The 24,619-nt window shown below is 43.2% G+C and overlaps 1 protein-coding gene across 3 annotated transcripts; it reads right to left on the bottom strand.

Moving 5' to 3' along the window:
- Positions 1 to 111: 111 nt before the first annotated feature.
- On the bottom strand, positions 112 to 23,025 carry adam23b (ADAM metallopeptidase domain 23b). Of its 3 annotated transcripts, XR_011602924.1 has the most exons (27): positions 22,603 to 23,025; positions 21,717 to 21,934; positions 21,210 to 21,286; positions 16,802 to 16,865; positions 15,617 to 15,699; positions 15,425 to 15,488; positions 13,950 to 14,022; positions 13,394 to 13,461; positions 13,175 to 13,240; positions 12,896 to 12,964; positions 11,735 to 11,901; positions 11,164 to 11,248; positions 10,988 to 11,075; positions 9,956 to 10,007; positions 8,714 to 8,813; positions 8,539 to 8,610; positions 8,369 to 8,455; positions 8,188 to 8,268; positions 8,021 to 8,071; positions 7,838 to 7,901; positions 7,617 to 7,722; positions 6,778 to 6,897; positions 6,421 to 6,589; positions 5,326 to 5,437; positions 4,801 to 4,891; positions 3,874 to 3,964; positions 112 to 1,959 (listed from the first exon to the last, which is right to left on the bottom strand). XR_011602924.1 is itself a non-coding variant. In XM_070975251.1 (26 exons), the coding sequence occupies exons 1-26, from the start codon at positions 22,676 to 22,678 to the stop codon at positions 1,914 to 1,916; spliced, it is 2,349 nt and encodes a 782-aa protein (XP_070831352.1). In that variant the 5' UTR covers positions 22,679 to 23,025; the 3' UTR covers positions 112 to 1,913. The 3 variants fall into 3 exon arrangements, 2 of the variants coding, with proteins under 2 accessions (XP_070831352.1, XP_070831351.1); XM_070975251.1 differs by lacking the exon at positions 3,874 to 3,964; XM_070975250.1 differs by lacking the exon at positions 4,801 to 4,891.
- Between the last annotated feature and the right edge of the window lie 1,594 nt (positions 23,026 to 24,619).

Here is a 24,619-nt window from a genome sequence, read left to right as displayed (position 1 = left end):
ACTCTAAACTTTTGTTTGAGTAAATAATATTGAAGTTTACCATGTACAGTCAGCTCCATTTAGCAGAGACGCAGTGATGATCTGACAGGGAAGAACACAGAAACGCTGAGATAAAATTTGTCAGTAGTTTATTCATCGGTCCAACTGTACATAATGCAGTGAGAGAGGGACACCAGACGATGAGTAACATGGAGGATTACAACGATGCCAGTGCTATGGCAGCACCTGGAACACACCAACTATCAGCTGGACTGGAAAGAAAAGCCCTGCACAAGGAAACTGTTCAGGCCTCGGTATGCACAGGCACCACGACGGTGTGTTCATGTGCGTGTGTGTGCGTGTGTGATTAAAAATATCAGATTGGATGAAAAACACACAAAAATGATTTTCAGTTCCACAAATGTAAAAGGGTGCTCTCTCTCTCGCTTTTCACTGGAATTTTAACTCAGTGTTTTCTCTTTTTTTTTTTGTCAGTCCAGTCATGGTTTGAATACGTGGAAGCGAAGTGAAACGAGACGTGAGAGTGGCCAGATACAAAAGATTAGCTGATTAGCAGAAGTTTTTTGTAATTCCATGTCTACACTGATATCATTATGACCCATACTTTTGTGCAATATCTCTCTTTGCATAGTAAATAAAAGTTAAATGTTTTTGTTGTTGACGTGCACCTATCTTTTGTAGCATATTTTTCTTGCGGATTTTGGGGGGCTCCCATATAGAATTATAAGCCCACTACAGTGATTGCATGCAGCGTTTCCAGTAGAGCTGAACTTGATTTCTACTAAGAGTTTATGAGAGCAAAAGGTTAAGCCGGTATAGTGGGTGTTGATGAGGCCTGTTACGTGAGCCCTGGCCGGACAGGTGAGCGCCTGCATGGACAGACTTCATGCCCTCACCAGTAGGAGGCACCACTGGCTGCAGACAGAGGGGAAAGTGCCCTGTGTGCAACAACATCCATATGTTCAGGTGATTGGTTCTTTGGCTTTTGAGTCACTGTTGAAGATACTTCAGGGGCGGGGAACTCTTGACGTTAATCTGACGTGACACCAGTCTGAATCCGTCTAGAACTGACATGCTTCTCCTCAACACCACAGCTGCTCCGTCCGCTGTCCTAACCTTTGACCTCTGCTCGGGCGATCGCAGGAGGGCTGTGCGGCGTGCGGTTACAATTTTGGCCCGATTTGCAATTGCAGTTTTTTTTTTCAATAACATTGCCAAAAACACCCGCTATACAACATGCTAAGATAAAAAAACAAAAGCAATTTATGTCCTTGTAAAATATGCTGTTAATACCAAACCTGAACTCTTTATTTATGTACAGTTTTGTCTGTGTGCATCCACTATGTGGAACGCACTGCCCTTATGGGTCCTCACATGCAGCTTCCTTAATCGTCTATAGCACATAAACGTGAACTATAGGAGCTTTAACCAGCTTTCCACTGTGTTTGCTTTTTAACCAGGCTATCTCCTGCATTAGATAATTCAGTTTTTTTTTCTCTTTGTATGTTTTTTGCGGTATATTCATAGCTTTCGTAGCCATGCAGAGCCCTGCGGAGAGGGCTCTTCATGCCAGGGGGCCAGCAAGCAGCACGCTTTGTGCGGATAATCATGCCAGGTGAGAGAGTGGTGTGGATTCCGCCTGAACGCCTGTGCACTGGCACTAAAGGATGGAAGAGGAGCTCTGTCACTCTAGAGATCAGGGTGAGGGCTGTGGGTTTGTTATATGGGTGAGGTGGAGTTGAAAAGGCTGCATTTCTAATGTAACTACGATGGAATTTATTAAAATGTCCACTATGTCTTTTTCAAGTAAATCTAATGCCAAAGAACAGCAGCAGTAAGTGCAGTCCAGCTGTCAGGTAGCCAAATAAGGAAGCCTTGGAGGAGTCCGTCTGTGATTGCCATCTCTCCTTGGGTTAAATGGCTGTGGCGTTGGGGTCGTACCGCCGTTTCTTCACATTTCTTATGAGGAGACAAGAAACAGGAGTCAGCGTGTGCTATAGTCACGTCTGTAACACAGCGAGTGCAACCTGGACAAGCAACCACACTCATCTCTTCAGTGTGCAGTGGTAGACTGAGAAGTAAAATACCACAAACAATGAACTGTTGGTATACTCAAGAGTGGAAAACAAGTGTTTTCTGAGGATTTCACAATGCTGAAGACATTAAAGTGAGGAAAGGCTGGTCCATGTTGGAGGCAGTCAGAGGTATTTATATTCACTAGCCTTTACCTGCCTGTTCATCAAGGTTGACAGTATGGTGAGCACACTGAAGAGCAGTATCGAGATCAGTATCATTTAGGATCCATTTCACTTAAGTTTTTATATTTTCTTTTCACCCAGTTTATCGAGCAAAAGAACAATAAAGCCGACTGTCAAATAAGCTGATAAATGAGTTGTGAATTTTGAAGGTCTGTGAATATAAATCCCCTCTGTGGCCTTCTTCTTCTTGCACGTGCAACATCAGGTTACAAGGTGAAGAAGTGTAGGAGACATGTCTCATTACCAGTTTTGATGGGAGAGACATTAGTTCCACTCAAAACATAACCATCTGGGAGGAAAGAGCTAACGTAAAATATACTCTATAGAGGAGGGAAAGAGGAGACAACCACGTAAACGACAACCACAGCAGCAGCAGCAGCAGCAACGATAACTACCACCACGACAGTGGGACAACAACGACAACAGGAGTGATGCATAACCTCCCCGTACTGTGGCTTGCTGTGGGGCTTCTATCACTCTGTCATGCACCTGTTCCAATAGTAGGCCAGTTGATGGCGGCACTATTGCTGTGCGTGGTTCATGCAGTGCAGTGCGTCGTGTCTGTACCAGGTCTGTGAAGCAGGCAGCAATGGCAGCTGGTGTGGGCGGGTCCGAGAGTCCTGCTCTGCTCTAGGGCGGAGACTGGCCATCGAGGTGGGTGTGGCCAGCCATGGCACAAAGGCTGCAGCCAACAATAAGGTCCAATGTCTCTCTCTCTCTCTCTCTCTCTCTCTCTCTGTGTCGCTCTCACTACTCCATTTAAAGTCTCACCAGTCATGGATTGAGAAAAAGATCATGGAAGTGATGAGAGCACGACAACTCTGGACCAAATCACTCTGGCTTTGGCTCAGCCTTTGTGCAATGAACTGACCTCCTCCAAATCAACAAGTCAACATGCAGAAATGTTTTGTTTCTTATTTGCTTTGCTTACTTCTTTTTTTTTTCCTTTTGGTGACAACCATGATGCTTTGCTATCTGGCATGCTTTGGTGGCCGCAGGATTGTATCTCTCAGTTACTACTTAAGCCTATTTAGATTAAGATGTTAACACCCCTGTTGCTCAAGACAGCAGGCTCGTTAGCAGTAGATTGGAACTTATTGAACCTCTGGTACAATAACGTACATTTCCTGGCTACACAGAGATATATTAGAGGTCTATCTTTAGAGTTCAGAGGGGAAATAAGATTTAAACTGATTCATACAAGCATACATTTAACCATTTAGCTGTTAAAAGTATTTTTCCGCTCTGTTATCAGGTCCTTCACTGAACATGCATGTCAAGCGTTGAGCTCTGCCCGTCCAATCAGTTTGAGGTTCTGCTACAGATCCACAGATGACCCCCACATGAAGCCCAGCGTCTCTCCAAATCACCCTTTGCACATCTACACCCTTGGACGTCACCCCTCCGCTATAACTCAACCACGACAGCACACTGGATGAAGTTCACACACGTGTCAAGCGTGTGTTTTCCATGTGCGTCTCAGTGTAAAATGCTAAATGTGTGTGTTTTGTCCACCCTGGGGTCCATATTCTGTAGCAGGAGCTCAAACCCTGGTGTCTAGAAGCAGCAGGGATGCTAGAGTTACAGCAGGAGAGGCATGCGGCGTGTTGCTTACTTAAAGCCCCATCCAGTCCCCCCCAGCACTATGGCAGCCACAAGGATGGCTCCGGCGATGGAGCCTATTATTAGATTGGTGGCACTAGGACCTGTAAAGGGTTATGGGGAAAAAGACATGAGTTTCTATCCTCACTTACTGTATAAATAACACGTAACTATACAATGACGATTTCACATGGAACAGAAAACATAACCATAAGTATACTATTACAGTAAAATGACTGAATCTGAGAATGTATTTTGCATGCTTTTCAGCCCCCTTCAGCGTGTAACATGAAGATAATGAAGTAGAGGCCCTGGGAATATTTCAGTTTATCTGGTGTCAGTTGAGGTGGTGATTATCAGTGGTTTGTCTGTTAAGGTTGTGCAGACGACTAGACCCTGATTATCCATCAGTATACAGGTTTAGTTAAACAGAGATTGACAGGTGATATGTGCATATGTGGCCTGCAGCATGAGCAGTAGAAAATGTTTTTAAGGGTCCCAGTCACCACACAGCCTACCACTGACTGACAAGCCAGGTCACTAACTGGACACTTCTCAGGACTGTTTTCCATCTAAATGCCCCACATGCCCCAGAAAGGAGAGGATCACAGGAGCAACCACATAACGACTAAGAATAAGAGAAAGAAAAGGGAGGAGAAGAGGGAGGATGAAGAAAGAGGCTCGTAGTAATGGGGAACAACAGGAAGTGGCAGGAGAGGAGGAGGAGGAGGAGCAGGAGGAGCAGGAGGAGGAATCCATCAATCAATCACACAACACTGAAAACATCCAATCACATGACAATTATATGGTCATCACCAACACACAAGAAAACACAAAGCCACCGGGACGCACACACGGGCTCAGGCCGGCTCACGAGACCGCCCGCACACTGAGGCACCACTATGAGAGGAAGAGCTGTGAAAGGGTTAAAGATGCTTACTCTATTCCCCACCCTGTGCCTCCAAAAATCACCCCCAGGGCCAGAATGGTCCCTGCTACTGCCCCTATCAGCCTGTTAGTGGCCACGCTCACTGTGCAAAGGGAAAAGGAGCATTATTACCACCCTGTTAAAAACAAACAGCAGGCTTCTGCTTCAGAGTCATGGATGATGTGTCACGGTTCCCCCTGGGACGCTTCCCACCCCCTTAAACCACCTCCCCGTCCCCCTGTGGTCAAACTATCAGGTGTACAGCAGAACTGTGTGTTCATCTTCTGAATCAAAGTAAACAAATGTATCACTGCTTTCTTATTCTCCTTCAGCCGCCATTTTACATGTGAAGGCTTTACAACCCCAGTACACCTGTGAAGCTGGCGTCTACGAATGTGCGCTGACTCAGGTCTAACAGTGTGACTGAGAATGACATTGCAGTATTGCAGAACAACATATACAGTACATGAGTCAGAATCTTGGCTAAGTTAAATTCATCCTATCAGGTGCCAGAGGCTGAAAGAGGAGGAAACCGACCCTTGGGTCCTTCGTCCTGAGTGGTCTCAGGCTCTTTAGGCGGGTCAGGCATGCTACAGTCTGTCCCCGCCCAGGTGGTGTCACAGGTGCATGTGGCTTCATTGTTGCACACCTGTACAGATCAGACAGAAATAGATGAGTGACGTGGGGAACGTAGGAGCTGCAAATAAAAGTGCTGACACATGGGTACGGGTACACTGAGCACATCCACAGTTCACACAGGCTCCCGCATACACACTCACTGCAGTGTAAAGATGAGGCTGATAAAGACGAAGACACACTTGTGGAGGCTGATCTAGGTTAATTATATCACAGCTCTACGATGGCATTTTTTTTATCCAGGTCAGCTTCGTAAAGACGGATGTAATTATGCAAACACTGCTAACAGCATAGCAGCTCTGCAGCCAGGACTTAATCTAATTGGCTGAATTGCAAAACAATGGCTGGAACCAATGAACCACAATGGCTGGAGTCCCATATGCTTCACTTGTAGCAGATATTTTGACTTGTGATAGTAGGAAGTGGAGAAGTGTTACTAATATCATTAACACTGGCTCTGGTCTATTGATGTGTCCCAGGCAGAGTGGCAGTGAGCCAGCACGCACAATACCAGGGTCCTACACCAGGGTCTTAAAACTGGAGCAGCTAAATGGAATTCAGCTATCATTCATTTATTTATACCTGTGATTTTTGCCACTATGACATGTAGAAGTGTTTTCAGTGACATAAAGTTATGAGAGCAACGTTTACTCACCAAAAAAATAGCAGACCTTTCTCATAGTGGACATTTTTGACTTGTCAAACACAGATGTAGCTAACAGATGCTCTGCAGCGTAACATGTATCAACAGTTAAGACAAACTATGACTGACTGTCAGACTTACAGAACCCTATAAATCTAGTTTTCCAGCAGTCTATACCCTTGCTTTGATTGAATATTACCTCCTTTATTCTATTTCATTCTTGTTATTCTACCCTGTTTGTGTTTCTCACCTTTTCCTTTCTTAAATTGTTTTAATCTTTTAAACATCTAAAAAAAATCTCTCTCTATATATATATACTCATAAAGTATGGGTTAATTTACACCTGCACTCACCCCATGGGCAGAGCACACCTGTCCATTAGGTCCACTAGGGCAAGTGCTCATGTTGAGTGACTGGATGGGCAGACACTTGCGGTCAAGGCACATCATTGACGGCCCACAGGGAGTCCCATCCTCCACGTAGCCTAAATCGGTCTCATCATCCAAAAGGACATGGCCACCGCTGTGAGGAAAGGATGGAGGGAAGGAAAGGAGGGAAACATAAAGCACGTAGGAGGGGTGGGGAGAAGAGGAGGAAATAAAAACTCATACAAGAAAGATTACACCAAATGTGAGAAGAGCAGGACTCCTGACTAGTTCGATGCATTTCCAGGACATGTACAGGTCTTATTTTGTAGTATAGGTGTTTACCTGCAGTCTACCAGCCTGCCTTGATGGTTAAAGGAGGCCGGGGTAATATCACCTTTCATCAATCCGATGCGTGGGCTGCGGCCAATGTTGGTACACAAAAGGTAACCGCAGAACACATCGCTGAAAAAGACGAGAGAGAAATCTGTCCAGATGCCAATCCTCCACTTAATACAGGCCGCCCCCATCCATCATCACTTTTAAACCCTGTCTTCAGACCCATCTTTTTACTGTTGAGTCCTCTGAATAATTAACATGACTAGATGATTGCTTTAATTTAGTCTGCTACAGTTGCTTACCTATTCATTTAGTTTTAAATATTCAGCCCTGATGTTTAACATAGATGTGTTCAGAGTGATGGAATCATTTTGGTAAATCTGCAAAACACAACACTGCAACTGAAAACTGTTCAAACCTCCAACTGTAAACAAAGTCAATTAATGCTCTGAAATGTCTCCAGAGCCTTGAACGGCTATTTTATGTCTGTGTCGTAACAATGAGCTGGACCCTCAAGCACTAATGTGGAGTGGACCGCACAATAAAACATCTGAGCTCGCTGAATGATTTTCACAGGAATGAACAGCTGTCATCTTGGCGTCCAGTATGCAGTTTTTCAAATATATTAAATGCTTTTAAGGAGAATATTTATGTAAGTGATGTGGCCTCTGTTCCTCTCTATTGGTTGGCTTCAAAACAACTTGAATCTCCCCCATTGTTGGGAATAAAAGAGAGTAAGGACGGATCAAAGCCCAGCCTCTGTATAGAAATAGAAAGCACTGTCATGCTGACATGTAAAGAGGAAATTCCATAGATAATTTAATTTGCCTTCTTTTGAAACTCACTGTTTGCTACACTGGATCCATCTGTCTCCATCCTTTCCACAGTTGCCCTTCTCTGTGCCCTCCGTGTTCAGCTTCTCATAGCAGAATTTCTCAGAGCCTCCAGACTCTGAGGAAAAGAGAGGAGGGGTGAAAAAAGCTTCTTTTCATACAGCATCTCTGTATGATGATACTCTGACACTCCACTAATAGGAGCTAAAGTGAGGAAGGAATATTAATCTTACTTGGCCCCCAGATGTATTTACACTGGTTCTCTCTGGTCTTGCACTCTCCATTGTAGCAGCGGCCCTTCAGAGAGAATAAGATAAGAAAATACATTCTCAGTCTGCTGCTCCCAAACTGCTACTCTGATGGATGACTGCTCCTTTTTAGCCCGATGTGTTATTTAAAGTCACCAGTCTGCATACCTGGTTCACCTGGCAGAGGTAACCATCTTGTTTATGGAGATTGGGAGGGCACTGCAAGTAGTCACAAACATCAGACTTCTTCTTACCCATGTACATTATCTTCAACAGGCAAAGAGTGAACAGTACGAAACCAAAACAACAAATGTAACAGTGCAACACAAGAACACCTGTCCAGAGTCCCCGGAGCAGGTTTCTGAGATATCACAGTCGTTCACAGCATAGCGGCAACTGTAACCTCGTGGATAAAACTGGCAAGAAAAGCAGAGGAGATAAAAGTCTAAATTAAGGTTTCAGAAGTATAAATAATATTCTGTGCTGAGAAACATTCAGAAAGGCCCGCACTCATACCAGACATGTGTTATTGCAGCATGGACCATCGCTGCAGTGCGCCCCGTTAGCGAGGGAACACTTCTTGCAGCATTCCTTGTAGCACTCCTGAAAACAAACATGGAAGGAGTCTGATCCATCTGAGCAAACAGGCGACAACAAACAGACTTCCCGAAGTCAAAGAAACTTACGGCTCTCGCTCCGCAGTCACACTCCTCTCCCACTTCTACAAATCCGTTACCGCATTCTGTCGGCTCGAACAGCTGCAGAGGAAGAGGGCAGAGTGTAAAGGACAGCGCAGTGTGACGTTTGATTCATGACAGTCGTGATATGTAACGGAGGGGCGCAGAGCTGTGAGCATCTCACCTTGGTGGGCCGGTTAAACAGGCACGAGCCGCCACCTTTCAAAAGGAACTCCTTGTAGTCCGTGATGCTGCATTTGGAGAATCTCCGTGGGTGCTGAACCCTGAGGAGAGAGAATAAGGGTGTTAATTAACCAGAAGGTTCCAACCAATGAGCATGGAGGCTTGGTTCAACATGCTGTGGGGCACCGTGTGTGAGGTGCCGCTAGTGGGACAACTCAAGAGTTATTCCATTAAGCTAAATTCTTCACGCTGATGAGACAGCACTCCTGCAGGGTTCATTAAGTTTAAGACTTTTTATAGAATGCACAAAGCGTGTAATTTGATAACCGTTTCAGAATCTTACCATCCAAAGTATGAAAGTATGATGGGAAACCAGTCGGGATGAAACAGCCAAGAATGATTTATTTTCATGTAAATATTTTGTCAGTACTTCCCAGCAGTATATAGCAATAACTCCAAATAAAATAAATAATCGACTACATGTAACTTGGACACAGATAAGCAGCAGAAAAAAGGATGGATGGATTAAACAGGGAAGTTTTTGCTAGGTCTGACGGTGCTGACTGAAACTCCACAAAAAAGGACTGAAAAGCCTCCTGCAGCCCGGTCCACTGTTGAAATAATCCCACTACTTCCTTCTAAGTGAAACCTCTCCTGACAGCTCTAAATCTGACGCACAAACATGTTATAATTGAAATTAATGCCTACAACAGACAAGAGGAGAAAATATTCAAGATCGCTGTAAATGACATTGAAGACTGTTTAACACCTTCTTGTGAGGAAACTAGACCTTGGAAGACCTGCAGATACCCTGTGAGTATACTGTCAGAATAGTATGAGAATAAAGTCAAAGTATGGATTTTGTCAAATTCAGGTTTAATTTACACCCCTGCTGTCTGTAGTTCATCAAGCAGCCTGCATGCTTTTGGTCTCTCAGTACTGGTTGAAATGCAATTCACTTGCATTAGAGCAAAATAAACAATGGTTCAGAAACTGTTTTATTTCTGGGACTGTAGATTCAACATAACCTTGTCCAGCGTTACATGTCCCCCATTCAGCAAAAATAAAAGCAGAATAAGGTGTGAACAGTGACTGTAACAATGAATTACTGATTAAAAAAACCTGCAATCAAAGGCCTTAATGATAACATCAGACTGTTCAACTACAGTAATTATTCCACTGTCACTCTCTTTTGTCTGTCTGTGTGTGTGTGTGTGTGCCTCAGGAGTGTGTTGGACATTACCCAGTGTCCTCCATTATGCAACCAGTCCACGTCTCAACACAACCACATTCCTCTGCAGACAGGAAGGAGAGCAGAAAAAACAGAGACAGAGGCAGAGAGATGAAGTAATGCACAGAAAGAAGACAATCAAGACATTCAAATAAAATATGTTAACGTAATTGTGTTTCAGTATTGATCAGTGGGTTTAGCACCTGACTTCTAAGGGATTTCGCCTGAATAATGAAGAATTCCTCGACTTTAGTTTTCTCTGACGCACTCATAATCCGCCTGTCAAGCTAAGCCAGTTCTGGGACCATAAAAAGAATCTCTCTGATATGCTGAGCTTGCAGTCTTCAAACATGGCAGCTGTGAAGAGTCTGACTTTGCCTCATTAGGCACTGCGATAAAAATATGATCTTAAAACTAATGACATAAATCCCTCTCAAGCCTGACTCAGCGAGGTCTACTTTTGGAGCACTTCTTCTGAGACAATCGGTGCATCTCTCCATCTGTCACTTCTGGAACAGATAAGAGTTGACAAGAGACAGTTTGGTCCAGTCAAAAGGCATCTTTTTAGTTTTATGGGCGCCATCTGTGCTTTAAAGACATTTAAGTGTTTAGACTTCAAATCTAAGACAACCCTGCCTTTTCAAATGGAATCTACACAGAACGTTCGTACAGCTGAGATGTTCACAACAGTGAGACTTAAAGGGTCAGTGAACGCAACACACGAAACAATATATTATCTTACTTACACAAAGAGGTACTGAGCCATGCTTTGAAAAATCTTCTGTCATGCCAATAAAAATGAGGGTAATTGAATTTATGATGCTCACAGTATTGAAAAATGACATAAAAAAACATGTCTTGGATTAATCCAGTGAAACCACAGACCTCTCCATGGGCAGAACCTTTTTCTGCAGCATAAGTCTCAGTGCATGTTACCTAAAACCCTTGGACACTTTTTCCAAAGTAAAGTTATAATAGGTGGAGAAATGCTTTTTTTTTTTGCTTTTTTGTGGCGTTTTTGGCTCTAAATAACATGATGTATACTTCTCTTGGATGCCGGGTCCCACTGGATGCCCAGGTTCTGAGCCAGGCTCTGGGATAGAGACCCTGCCATGGTCAAGCTGTTGCCATACTGTGGACACAGCAGAGACCAGAGATTATTCACCGGCAATCACAGACACTGTGATATGTGTGGACAAACATCGGACAGAAAATCTGACCTCATTGACCCCGACTCCACGGCTCACAGAACACATGCCTCCAAAGTACGCTGCGCTGCTCCTGCGGTAGTGGAAGGTCACATTTCTACAAGAATGATGGAAGATGGAGGCAGACATGAACAACAGGTGAACAATAAAAACATCACTGTGGATTAGATGAAGTCAAAAAGTGAGCTTGATGTAAACATTCACCCCTGAAGACACATGCTGCAGCTGCAAGCACCAAGTATGTACAGTGAGCGCAGGTGTGAGAAGAGGACCATGAACTTAGAGATATACATAGAGAATATTATGGTCAAGAAAAGAAAAGTTATGTTTAACTACAATCTTGGTTGGTTATTTTATGCAGCAGCATATACTGCATACAGCCTGCACACTTTGGGTCTCAGAAGTGGTTGATTTTCTAATATTCAAACAAAATACATGAACATCAGAAAAATCTTCCAAAATCTTCAAAAGAACGACTGTAAATAAAACATAAAGCTCGGCTAAATAGAAAAGAATTCTACATTAATTACAGAGAGGAATCAAAGAGTGATAGAAACAGATTTTGTCTAATTAACGAACGTACGAGATGAGGTGCACAGCATCGGCATGGTGTTTGATGCTCTGCTGCCGGTACTTGGCGAAATCCCGCAGCATTTCCAGCGGCCTCACGGTGATGGGGATGTGGTCCTTGTCCGTCCAGATCTCCACAGCAACGAGCACCACACGTGTGTGGAGTTGCTCTTTGAAGACCTGCCATTGAAGCGCGCAGTGAATGGGAGGGGAGCGAGAGACAGACAGAGACAGAAGAGACAGCACAGGGAGAGGAGAACAACAAGGGGTGTGAATTTGAAATCTGTGCTGTCTGAGGAGGACAGACGAGGGGACGCAGCACACTGGGGAAGAGGAGGAACAGGGAAGTGTTAATGCACACGACGACAACACAGAGCTGACACCGGTATGACACGGTAAAGGACTAACAATAAGACAACTATAGAGCTGACTCAGGGTTACAGAGATGTACTCTATTATGACACATGAGGATGTCTTAACAGACATATTTGGAGGCTACCATTATCTCTGTGCCTCTGTCTTGTACTGTATGTACTTTTACAACATATAGGCTACCTTATCACGGGTGAAACGTTATATTCTGCTGTACTCAGCCTTCAAACAACGAGACCTAGAGTTTACAGTCACGCTAGCAGCTCTGTGAGGCAGAACTTTGAGCTAAACGTCAGCATGCTAACATTGTCATAATCACAATGAAAATGCAAACATGCTGATGCTGAGCAGGTTTAATGTTTACTAGCATGCTAACATTTACTAGTTAGCACTCAACAAAAGAGACAAAGTCTTGTTGCTGCTGGAGGCGCAAGAGAAAAAGACAATGGGATTCATTCTTTGGGGAAAACTAATGTCTTTACCAAAGTTTGTGTTAATCAATCTTGTAGATGTTTCACTAGAACTCTGTGTGGGAAATTTGACCTTCTTGTGGCAATAGATGAAGTCTCTGGGATGACAAAATCATTAGAGTGGCAAATGTCTGTACAACATTTCACGGCAATCCACCGAATAATTGTTGAGATATTTCAGTGGTGAACCAACCCTCCAGCATGGTCGTCCCTAGAGCCACATCTCTAGAGTGGCTAAAAAAGACAACACATTGTGCGTGTGAATTCTGAAATGGTTCTGTGTAAAGCACAAACTACACATCTCTCAAAGGGTAACTGAAGAGTTCACTCACAGCATCCACAAGATTCACCACTGACTTGGCAAAGTTCCTCGTGTGCTGCTTGGTCTTGTGTCGCTTAAACTGCAGGCACAAAGAAAAAGAGCAAAAGGCAAATATATAAATGTATAAGATGCAGTGATTTGATGGCACTCACTCAATAAAGTAGCTCCCTCTTGTGGTAATCTGTCTGAAATGTTAATGAGTTTTCTAACTACCCTGTTACCCAGAATGAGATGATTTAAAGTGCAAGCAGGCCTTTCTTGTTGTGTGGCTGTCAGTGAGAACACATACCATACTGTGGTCACTGACAATCATGATCTCCAAATACTTCATCTCCTCAAATATACTGCGAGGCATCTACAAAATAAAAAACATCAGCGATCATCAGGTCGTGGAGTGTCTTCGTACACTATTGCAAAGTTATTACACCCACTGTACAACAATTCAGGCGTGGGTGAATTCAAGCTCGCTGCATTACTTCATAATGAAGAAGTGAGATCAGAGACTTACTGCTCGCTTTTTCCTGCGCTTCAGCCAGGACAAGTCATCCAGCTCTGAGAAGAGCTGCTCCTCCTCGACTGTGAACAAACACAGGGAATTTCCACACACATATTTAGTGTTTACAACTGGGTATGCCTCTCATGAGTTCACGCCCATGGAGATGTGTTTTTCTTATTTTTTTTTTTTTTCCCAGAATATCCAAAATTGTTTCCATGAATATCTTTGAAGTGCTGTGTTAATTTAAGTGTGCCAGACTGGAGACATTAAACTTCGCACAGTGACAGAAGTGGGAGCAACACATCATCTCAAGTTTTAGGAAAATAAAGTCCATTTATTCTGTTTGACAACATCAGTTTCTAACACTATACAATTAATTCCAGTTAACTCCTCAGCTGTTTTCACTTGGACCACTAACAGCTTGAATTAATTGCTGAAACCCCAGGATTCCCTACTTGTGGCCATACTTGCATGCTTTGTGAAGGTGTCAGGGTCGAGAGGGGTGTGGTGATGGTCAGAGGTGGAGGACTGATGGAAAAGGTTATGTCAGATGATGGACGGTGCTTACCCTGTTCCTCTGAATCATTGTTCCAGTGAAGAGAGGCCGCTCTTCTTAATTTGTGAGGTCTTGCAGCTGTATCCTGTAGGGATGAGGCAAACAAGTGCTAAAAGATTAATGAGCAACCGGGATAGGCAGGCACTGGCGCTGCTGGGAGACAGCTTTTACTACAAAAACAGTTGAGATTAAACTTTCCTGTTAAGTAGAATGTTTAAAATTAGTGCCGTGAATTTAAAACAGGTGTGGACAAACAAAATTGAACTGTGGACCATACATGCTGGACAAAATTCAATATTATTGTTTAGAGAAACACATTTTGAGACGGCTTGTTCACTTTCTTTCAGAGTGTTAGATGATGAGATTGATACCACTCTCATGTCTGTCTCTTAAATATGAAGCTACAGTCAGCAGCTGGTTAGCTTAGCTTAGCAAAATGACTGTAAGCAGGGGGCAAAAGCTGGCCTGGCTCTGTCCCTGATGACATCATTACATGATGCTGTACAAATGTCTGTCCAAAAGTCCAGAAAATAATTAACAATATATGAAAAAGACAAACATAATGTATTACTGAGGAGATTGTTTTACACAGAGAAGGAGTTTGTTGATGTTGTTGTTGTTGTTGCTTTGGAGATTACATGGATGTGATTTTGTATGACGCCTACTCGTTGGTGGAAGTACTCAATTATTTTACTGTAGCAAAAGCAGCAAAAGGACAAGACGAGAGGTGTAAAAATACTCTGTTACATGCAGAAGTCCCCTACTGAGGTTTTCACTTAAGTAAACCTACAAAAGCACGAACAGCAAAATATACTTAAAGTATTCAAGTAAAGGTACTTGTTGGACAGAACGGTGCATTTCAGAGACTTAAATTGTTATTATGTATATTATAGGAATATTATCACTGATGCTTTAACATGCAAGCAGTATTTTAAAGTCACAGCTGGTGGAGGGGGAGCTCAGTTTAACTACTTGACACACTGTTGGATGGTTCAAGCCCAGTATCGTATTCTGTAACCTGATCACGTTTGTAAAATCTTAATCTGTAAAGTACTAAAGAAGTAAAGTACAAGTATTTCAAATTTGTACTTAGGTACAATAATTGAGTAAAAGCACTTCACACACTGAACTTACTGAAAGTACCTTAAACCAATCTGATACTGATTTGAACTATATTGCCCAGCCCTACTACGAATACTAATATAACAGTATAATTGGTTATTAAATCAAGCCGACCTTTAAACAATGTTCAAATTGAGATTATGTACAAGAACTTAAGCTACTGCACTCAATAACATGTTGGAAATCACGTAAGCCAGACGTGCTTCATTGTCTCCTTGGTCAATAGGATATCGTCAGGTGAAAAGGTCAACAGCAGTAACAGCAGAGGGTGTTTTGAATGTGTGGTGGAAGAGATGCGACATGAGTATCAGGACAAAACCTCTGTGTGATACACATTTTGGTTCTCTGCAGCAGGAATAACTTACGATTGAATGAGTCTGTTGTAAGGGCTCAATTAGATACATGTAGACTCCATCATCAAACATCCCACTGCCAGGCAGAGAGAGAAGAAAAGGGAGAGAAGACAGTCGATACTGAGTCAATAGGAGCAGAGTTGAGTGTATCCACAGATACTCTGAACGCTGCGAGGATTAAACACAACACTGCTGTTCACTTACTGCAGCCCGTTGCAGGTAGATAAGGCCACATGGGAGTTATCGTTCCCTCTCACCTGGCCGTGGTAGTAACAGTGCTCGCCGCCCTGGGGGAAGAAGACACAGTGCTAATGCAGCATCACAGCAAACCCCAGCCATAACTAAAGCAGCATTACTGTCAGCAGAACACACAGCACTGTGCATACATTGACAGATGGCTCAGATTCGCCATTACATGGTGAATGTGTCATATTTCTTACTTAATTATCATGTGTTAGAAATTTTCTAACGTCTCCAAGGGGGTAACAGCTTGTCTCACAGATGCCGATTTGGTATATTTGCGATGCATTTCTGTAGGGGGTCTGCGCTTGTTAAGATGTGCAGTTGGTGCATTGCAAGGTGGGTCCTGGCACTATCTGTGACTCAGCTGTCAGATGCAGGGTGAGCAGAGGACATTCTCACCCCTCACTCTCTCTCTGTCTCTCTCGCTTCACCCATCCCACGCTGCACTGATACTGCAGAGGGCTTTCTCTCCCTCGTCACGTGACCAGAGCTCCAGCAGGAGGATGCAGGGGAGCAAAACCCTGCTGATTCAGCTACAGTAAGCCCAGCCCAGCCCAGCCTGAATCAGCAGCAGCAGCAGCAGCAGCAGCAGTAGCAGCAGGAGAAGCCATTTATCCCTCTCTCTCCTTCTGTTCTATAAAAAAATCATATGCTTTCACATTTTAATCTATCTATCTATCTATCTATCTATCTATCTATCTATCTATCTATCTATCTATCTATCTATCTATCTATCTATCTATCTATCTATCTATCTATCTATCTATCTATCCGTCTGTCTGTCTGTCCATCACTCTTCTTCCTGTACATTTTGTTCTTTGTCCTGGCCTGCAAAAAAGATTTCCCGGATGGCACATGACAGTTGCAGAGTTGATCTGATTACCAGGGGGAGTGACATTAACAGAAAACATGCAAACTTATTTACGGGAACTCGCAGCCGTCCCTGTCTTTTGTTTCAAAGCCTATTTCCTGAAGATGAGACCAGGCATATTTGTGCCTTTTGCTTCACACACAATGTGCACGACTGCACAAAATAAAAACAGCAGAACACACTGCACCAGCAGAAGGACCCAGACTCCACCAGGATGAGAGAGATGTGTGTATGTTTATGTGTGACTTTGTGGTGAAGACAAGAGAAGAAGTTACCTTTGACATAACAGGTTTGCCGCCCTCATAGTGGATCTCAACATAATCTGACGACAGCAAGTCACTGTGAAAAGTAGATTTCATTTGGTTAGGGTGGAAGGATGTGATGCAGTGACAATGAAAACACATAAGAGTCTGTCTGCCTTTGCTTTCTCTGACTCACATGTTGTGGTTTTAAACCAGCGTTGAGCACTGCTTTGGTTGGCATTTAAACAAGAACACTCATCACCACTGTGCCTGGATTAGCCTGCACAAACACTCCCATGGCATCCCGAAAGTGCAGTGGAGATGTTAAATGTTGCCAGCCCTCAGGAAAAATTATGATGCATTTACTTCTTAGGATAATTAATTATCACAGGCAGTGGCTGCACAAACAAAACTGCGCTTGGTGGAGTAAAAAATCTCTCAAAAAGATGTAATAAATACAGAGAGGGCACGATGCAAAAAGCACAGTTACTCACTATTTTTGAAACTACATTTTACATGAGCGGCTCTTCCTCTAATCTTCCAAAATTAGATCAGTGGTTGAGAAAGAGCACATAACGGGAACAGAAACAAGTAACTTCGTCTGAAAGCTGCCAATGAAGCCTAATGTGATAAATGATTGTGAGGCCTCGGCTTCACCTTGAACACAACAGTCCTCCCGGCAGTTCCCGCTGTCTGAGTCAGCTTCCCTCATCCATTCCACACACACAATCTGTTAGCTGACAGCTGACTTCAAGAGACTGCCATTTCTGCCACAATGGCGCTTTTTTCCTGAGTAACCTTGCAAATCAAAAACATCCTCCTCTCCGTTGACGTATAGTGGCGTCGCAGCATAAAAAAAAAAGATGGACGTGATGGATCTGTCTTGTGACACCAGCAGTGTGACATTTGTGAGTGATGCTCAGCAGCGTGTAAGCAGGAAGTGCACCATTATGAGGGGAGAGTCGAGGCATGAGCGGCGTCTGTGAGAGATTCCTGAGTGAGGGGCTATTTATAGCTTGACAGATGAGGCAGGGCGAGGAGAGTGGCCCATGCTAGAGTGCACTGGTGTTTGCATTGTTTGTGAGTGTGTTTGGGCAGCACTGCAGAGCACGAAGGAGTGAAGCACTGGAATGTGAGCGTATCGCGATGTGTGTGCGTGTGTTTCAATGTCTGGGAGAGCTGTGAAAGTGTGTGAAGACCATGAGCAGGGAGTCCTGCCCTGAGGTCTCTCGGTCCACAGGAGACTGAGTGCCACGATGCAGCAGCAGAGGAAAGCAAGACAGAGGCAAGGCAGAGAGGGAGGACCGGAAAACTGCAGGAGGTTCTTACATCTGGCACCAGATCAACTGCAGCTCTGAATCCTGCAGCGACACATGGCGTTGTCATCACTGTTCATACGTCTAACACATGGAAAAAATCTGCTGTGAGTCCAAATAAACTGAGAAACTCTGAGGGAAGGGCCAGAAGCACTAAAGATATTCACCTTTCTCACTCAAATGACAATTACTCTCAATATATGACTTATACCAACTGACAAAAAAGACATCTTTTCAGCGGTAAGAAGCGACATCCCTGCTTCACAGTCCAACATACAGGAAGAGGTGAGCACATAAAGTAGCTCCCATTGGCAGGTTGCGGACCTATCTATATTTAGATCAGTACTGTCGCAGCTACAACACCAAGCAGAATTCAAACCCCTGTTCTCCCACAAAAAAAAGGCACACACTGAAGTTAGCTCATGTATCTCACAAATAACCTACAGTACAAGCAAACAGCTGGGAATCAAGGTCACACTTCCGAGCCTCTCCACTGCTGTAAAGAGTTCCTGTTGTATCACGTCTGACAATGTACTTTGTTCAACATGATACATTGTCTGTGTCAGTCTGCCGTGATTGTGTGAGTTGTGTGAGTGACAGGAAGAGACGTTTGTATCCGTCTCTGTGCAACTTCACATACGACACAGACTATATCTGCACATACACAAAAACAGTATTTCACCTCTGCTTAACCATTTCCACAAAACCGCTCTGAATATATTATTAGAACAGCATGAAGACAGACAGAAACATTGAAGACATCACGGTGGAGCGTGACCCTCCCTTTGGCCTTGCAGACACATGAGCATCAACTCTTCAGTAAACATAGTCAGATACGTCGTCTCCAAACAACACAGAGCTCCACAGTAAATGAATCATCTCCTACATTATCTGTTCACTTCTATTTACTCCAGACAGCTGCTGAAATCTGCATGTTGTAGGTTTTCATGGCGACACTGAAATGATGCTGAAACTACTACAGAGATGGCAGAGCATCTGTCATTAATGTGTGTCAACAGCTAGCAAAATAAATAAAAAATGTCCTCAAGCGACCTCATTAAGTTTTCCATTATTTGTTTTTTTTGCTGAAGTGATGAAATAACACTCTGAAGTGGACGGTGGGATGGTGGTGTTTTTGCTATATAAAAGTAAAAATGAAAATAACCCAGGTTTATTCTGGTGGCTCTGGACGTTTTTGCATTGTTAGGCCAGCAGGCTGCTAACCAGAGACTGAATGCCAGCAACAGAGACTAAAAATCACACCACAGAAGCATGCGAGTCTTAACATCTAACAGCTCTCAACCATGCAGACGATATAAAATATTTTATTACAGGATCCAGCTTTAAATCGCATTAAGGGGCCTGAAATTCAATTAGCATTTCAAAGTCCTTGTTCACATGTACATTAAGCCTTCACATATGTAGACCGGCTACTTTGTGAAGGCAGCTAATCAATATCATTGAGTGTCCGGAGCCTCGTGTCTCCGAATGGGACAGTGATGACAGTCCGCAGAATCTCTCTGCTCCGTTTGATGCAAACCAATTAAACCTCATTAAATATGGAGACTCTGGTTTTCCCAATCATTTTGTAAAACAGTTTGTCTTAGTCTGTCGTCTGGCAGCTGAGCTCAGATCGCTCTTAGCACTTGGAGGATTCTAGAAACCATGCTGACCTAATCAATGACTGTTTCCCTGATTACATTATCTCCCACTGACGCTGCATTAAATCACGGATGTGTCATATAACAGTACATATCATTTACAAACGTCAAACATCTACAGGCGGGAATGACAAGTGTTGTCATTTTGGGTTTGAGCTGTGACACACATCGCCTGCTCTCACAGTATCTTGCACAGATACATCCAAGGTCGTTTCTGGTCATTTTGATTCCTCAGGCCAGACTTCCACTTTGGCCTATGAGGGGTTTCACAGTCCAACAGCGTAATGATGTTCATCTTAAATTTATCTTTGTTCAACACATAGTCCATCCATGCAGTATAAGTAGTATAATATTTTCATGTCTCACCCTGATTGGCATGTTTGGGATATGATATTGACTTGGAGCAAAGAGCAGTCTGGTTATTTATCTCTCTGTATAACTGCAATATTATCAAGTTTCTGATGGTCTGGAGAATGACGCGCAGGCTTTAAAGAGACCAGAGATTTACTCAATAACCATGTGTTTGTGCGTTTCTCCAATCCAATATTTATTTGGTTTATCTTTTCCCTACAAAATACAGCTCAGAGTGTACACTAGCCTACAACTACATAGGCCTGCGTTAAGAAATAAAATTGTAAAAAAAATTAGCATCTCATTTAATGGTTTCCTACAATTTGTACAGTTCACTCCAGTACTTTCTATCATTTCTGCTGAGTGTCAGTGTGGCTCTGTTGTGGCAGAAGTGTTTGGACAGTGTTTACACAGCTTCACTTTAACCTCAGGATGAGTGAAGACACTGTCAATGTGCAATTTTCAACCATCTGCACATTACCGTCATACTGTTGTGAGAGACACACAAATCCCTCTCACTGGAAGTTCAACCACAAGTCAAAAGTTTATTATGACTGAAGGGAAATTCCCATTTGTTTCAACCTGGTGTGCTTCCCATAAATGTGGTAACTGTGTCTATGGGTTGTGCTAACTTTGCACTTGCCACCTCTGTTGTAGAGATTCTGGGAAACAAGGACTCGCGGGGCAAGCTGCACAAGCCGCCCACAGCTTTACCGCTGTTTTGACGCATCACAGAATATTTCTTGCCTGGAGTTCTCCTACCTCACGACGTCAGTCTGTGTGCTGCTGGATGTAATGTTTTTCCTGAGACTTGAAAAAAATTAAATATGCACTTACCAAAAATGGGAACCTTTTATTTCATATTTTAACAACCTGTCTGTGTTGCCTCTTGAATGTAACAGTAACTGTATTGTAATACAGAATTTTATTTAATTGAACACTAAGGTTATCTGGGTGGGTGGGTGGGTGGGTGGGTGAATGGATTTGTCTGTATTTTGGGGTATATCTTGTTTGTTTTTGTTGCTGTTGTTTTCCCACAATGATTTTAAAATACAGAAAAAGTGCTTGAGCTAAAATGAACTGCTGTAGCTCGATGAGATGAGGCGGACTTACTTGTTCAGTGCTAAATCCAGAACAAACCTGGAGCCAAATGCCTCTAACTGGAAACTGGCTTGGGCGAGGTGGACTGCCTGTAAGCAAGAAAAGAGCAGTCACTGCAGATGACGCCAGCTTCAACATCATCTATAGCACAGTGCACAATTAACAGATGTGGTGGATAAATGGCAGATGGTGAGGTGCAGCGGGTATACTGGAAGAAAGGCTTCCTCCAGCATGGTCACTCTGGCATCCGTCCGGTTCTTAAACACATGAAGCTTATCTGTTAATGTGCTGTGATGGGTATCTTTGGTTTGTCTGACACTGTGCAGTAAAAGGCTTTAACGATGGGGTTACAGTTTAACACAAGCCATAATATGGACTTAAAACTTCAAAGCCTTAACCGCACAGCATGCTGTTAGGCAGCTAAACACTCCTGCTATACTATCAAGACGGTATTTCTACGAAATAACTCATCTCCCAGTATCAATCCTCCTTGACCATCCCTCCTCGATGTTGGCTTACCTGGCCCTCTGTGGCTTGGTTCTTTGCCCGGGTGTCCAGGTCATGGTAGGTACTCTCCGAGTCCTCGTTTAGGTAGTAGATCAACCGCGAGGGGTAGGTGATCACATGCTCTGCTGCATGGTGTGTACTGTTGTCTGTAGCAGGTGCTGCAGTTGCCTGTTGCTTCAGCAGGGCTGGCACTGCGTCCCTCTCAGTCTTGTCCTCTACTCCTTGAGAAACTGCGAGAGAACATCCACCGCACAGACATGAAACACCTGACCGGTCCACATGCACACACACAGAGCCAGCTGTCATTGTTTATTCATGAAACGCATTGATGATACCGAGGCAAGTGGCCCAGCTTTACTGCAGTTCTACAGAACACAGTTCAGTAAGACTGCTTACATGCAGTAGTATACAGACGACGATGTATGGCAGTAAAGCTGATTTAGACTCCAGAAAATGTGTTGTTTCATTTGATTGAGACGTACTTTGCTAAGCTTATTGCCAAAGTGAAAACTCTGCACCAGACAGATAAATGCAGTGTGCATTATGCAATACTCATCCAAATAGCCTCAGACTACAACTGCACATAATATCATGTACTTGGGCAAAGAGAGTCTCAGTGACTTTAAATACAATTGTGGTATTCATACATAATAAAGAGCACTATTTTTATAAGCTGAACAAAAGATGCTGAGATGCTGTAGTCTGCCTCATGCACCATCACGCTGAAGACGCCGCATATTAAATGAAACAAGTCTCTCTCGTTTTCTGGAAAAAAAACGCGTTGCTGTGCACCTGCAGCACATCTCTCACATATTATTTCCGCCAAACACAGAAAGTGAAAGGTGTATTTACTGGCGTGAAAGCGACAGAAAAGCCAGCAGCATATCGCAATACGTACCGGATGACGCTAGTGATGGATGAAGCCAAGGCGAAAGGATGCTGACGAGCAAAGTGGCCAGAAATATCAAATGCATGATTCATATTTGATTACTGAAATATCTCAGTATCAACACATCAACGCAGTGAATAGCTTGCGGCCCATCGTGGCGTGTTGGTGGTGCCGTGCAGGGGGGCTTTCTTCACGGATCCAGGAGGCACCGGTGCTGCTGCTGCTGCTGCTGCAGTAGCGGTTGAGGAGGAGGAGGTCGAGGAGGAAGGGAGGGGGGAGCAGAAAGAAGGCGGTGGCCAGGCAGCTACTGGAAGTCAAACGGTAGACTCCTCCTCGGTGAACACAGATATGTCCTTCCTCCCTCCAGGGCCACAGGAAGCCCGTGCAGGTGACCTTAAAGGCACGGCTGTAAAACCACATCTACCAGGAAAAAACAGGAAGTGACCCCCTGACACCGATAGTCACACTCCAGTAAAAATAAACAAAATAATAATCATTTATTTAACTCAGCATATAACACGTTTTCTGTCATGATTATGATTAAAATTACCATTAAACAAAATACTTTATATACGTTTCAGTATTTAATAGGTATGTTTCATGAAAGGATTCAGCTAGCTAGCGAGCTAACATTTGCTATATTTGGCTAGTTAGCTAACATTTGCTAGATTCAGTTAAAGCTTTTCATTTCAAGGGTATAACTGGTTTGAAAACATGTAAACAACAATACAATGTTTTATATTGTAGAAGCCTGTAAAATCTTGATATTCAAAGTAACTAGTAACTGTCAAAGACATGCAGTGGAGTACATAAGTGCTTTTCCTGCTGTGACATGGCAAAATGTCCCTTGTGAAAAAAAAAAAAAAAAGCCTATATAGCTTACTGGTGAAACACAGATGTATAGTAACTAATAATCTTAGAAATGCTTTGAATTTAGAATAAGAATCAGCTTTATTGGCCAAGTTTGTGTACACATACAAGGAATCTGAAGGTGTTTTTGTATTGCCTTCTCTGTTTACGCACAGTTCCAACAATTTTAACAGGATCGATGGGAATAGACACCTACCTAAAAAAAAGGACAGCGAACCTGAACAAAGAGAGGTAAAATTCAATTCAATTCAATTCAATATTCCTTTATTCGTCCCTCGAGGGGAAATTCCGAAAGAAGACGCACAAGAAAAGCAGAAAAAGATAAGAAAAACTCTTAAAATCTAGCGAGCTGCTGTAAAAGGCTGCCGCTCGTATGGCGCCGGAAGTAGACTGGCTTAAATAAAATAAATAAATGCATAACTATTATTTACATACGAGTAGGTGTAAAAATAGATGCATATGGATGATGTTAACTGTTCATTAGTGATGGCCTGTGGAAAGAAACTGTTCCTGTGTCTGGTTCTTTTAGCATACAGTACTCTGTAATACCAAACAGAGGGGAGAAGCTGGAACACGTCTGATGAGTCTGATGTGATTCCTGAGTCTGGACATGTATAAGTCCTGAATGCAGGGCAGGACAGTCTGCTGTAGTCCGTTCCTGTCTTGTTTGGGGGTCAATCCAAACCAGACAGTGATGGATGTACAGACAACAGACTGGACTATGGCAGTGTAGTGTTATTGTGAATGTTGGGTCAATCCATGTAACTTGACATGAGATATTTAGCCAGTCTTAGCAGTACGGACTCTTGCCAATGATATTCCAAAAATGCTAGTATCAGCAGTGACTCATAGGAACTTGAGTTAAACTTACGCACAACGCATGTTTCAGTTATCTCTACAATATGGGTAGACAGTGTTTTGTGCCACAGTTGAGCAAGTAAAAGAAATGAGTAATCCATGGATTACATGGATCTGCATGTTGAGACAGTACACGAGGAAAAGCATGAAGGCTAGTGTTGAAATGATGATGATTGCTCCATAATCTTCCTTTACTTAAATGTCCCAGTGGAGAAAAGAAAGACTACGTGACAGAAGCTATGGACTATGATCACTGCATGGTATGACTTTTAGGTTTGATTGTAAGACACACACACAC

Source organism: Chaetodon trifascialis, chromosome 12 (assembly GCF_039877785.1).
Source record: "Chaetodon trifascialis isolate fChaTrf1 chromosome 12, fChaTrf1.hap1, whole genome shotgun sequence".
NCBI lineage: Eukaryota > Metazoa > Chordata > Actinopteri > Chaetodontiformes > Chaetodontidae > Chaetodon > Chaetodon trifascialis.
This window is presented reverse-complemented; position numbering and strand designations above follow the sequence as displayed.

Excerpts from the sequence above, each read along its gene's own strand:
- adam23b (XM_070975251.1), bottom strand. The coding sequence starts at position 22,678 with ATGCATTTGATATTTCTGGCCACTTTGCTCGTCAGCATCCTTTCGCCT. Across the intron at positions 11,076-11,163 it reads GTGGAGTCGGGGTCAATGAG|TATGGCAACAGCTTGACCAT; the intron begins GTCAGATTTTCT and ends CTGTGTCCACAG. Across the intron at positions 5,438-6,420 it reads AGGTGTGCTCTGCCCATGGG|GTGTGCAACAATGAAGCCAC; the intron begins GTGAGTGCAGGT and ends TGATCTGTACAG.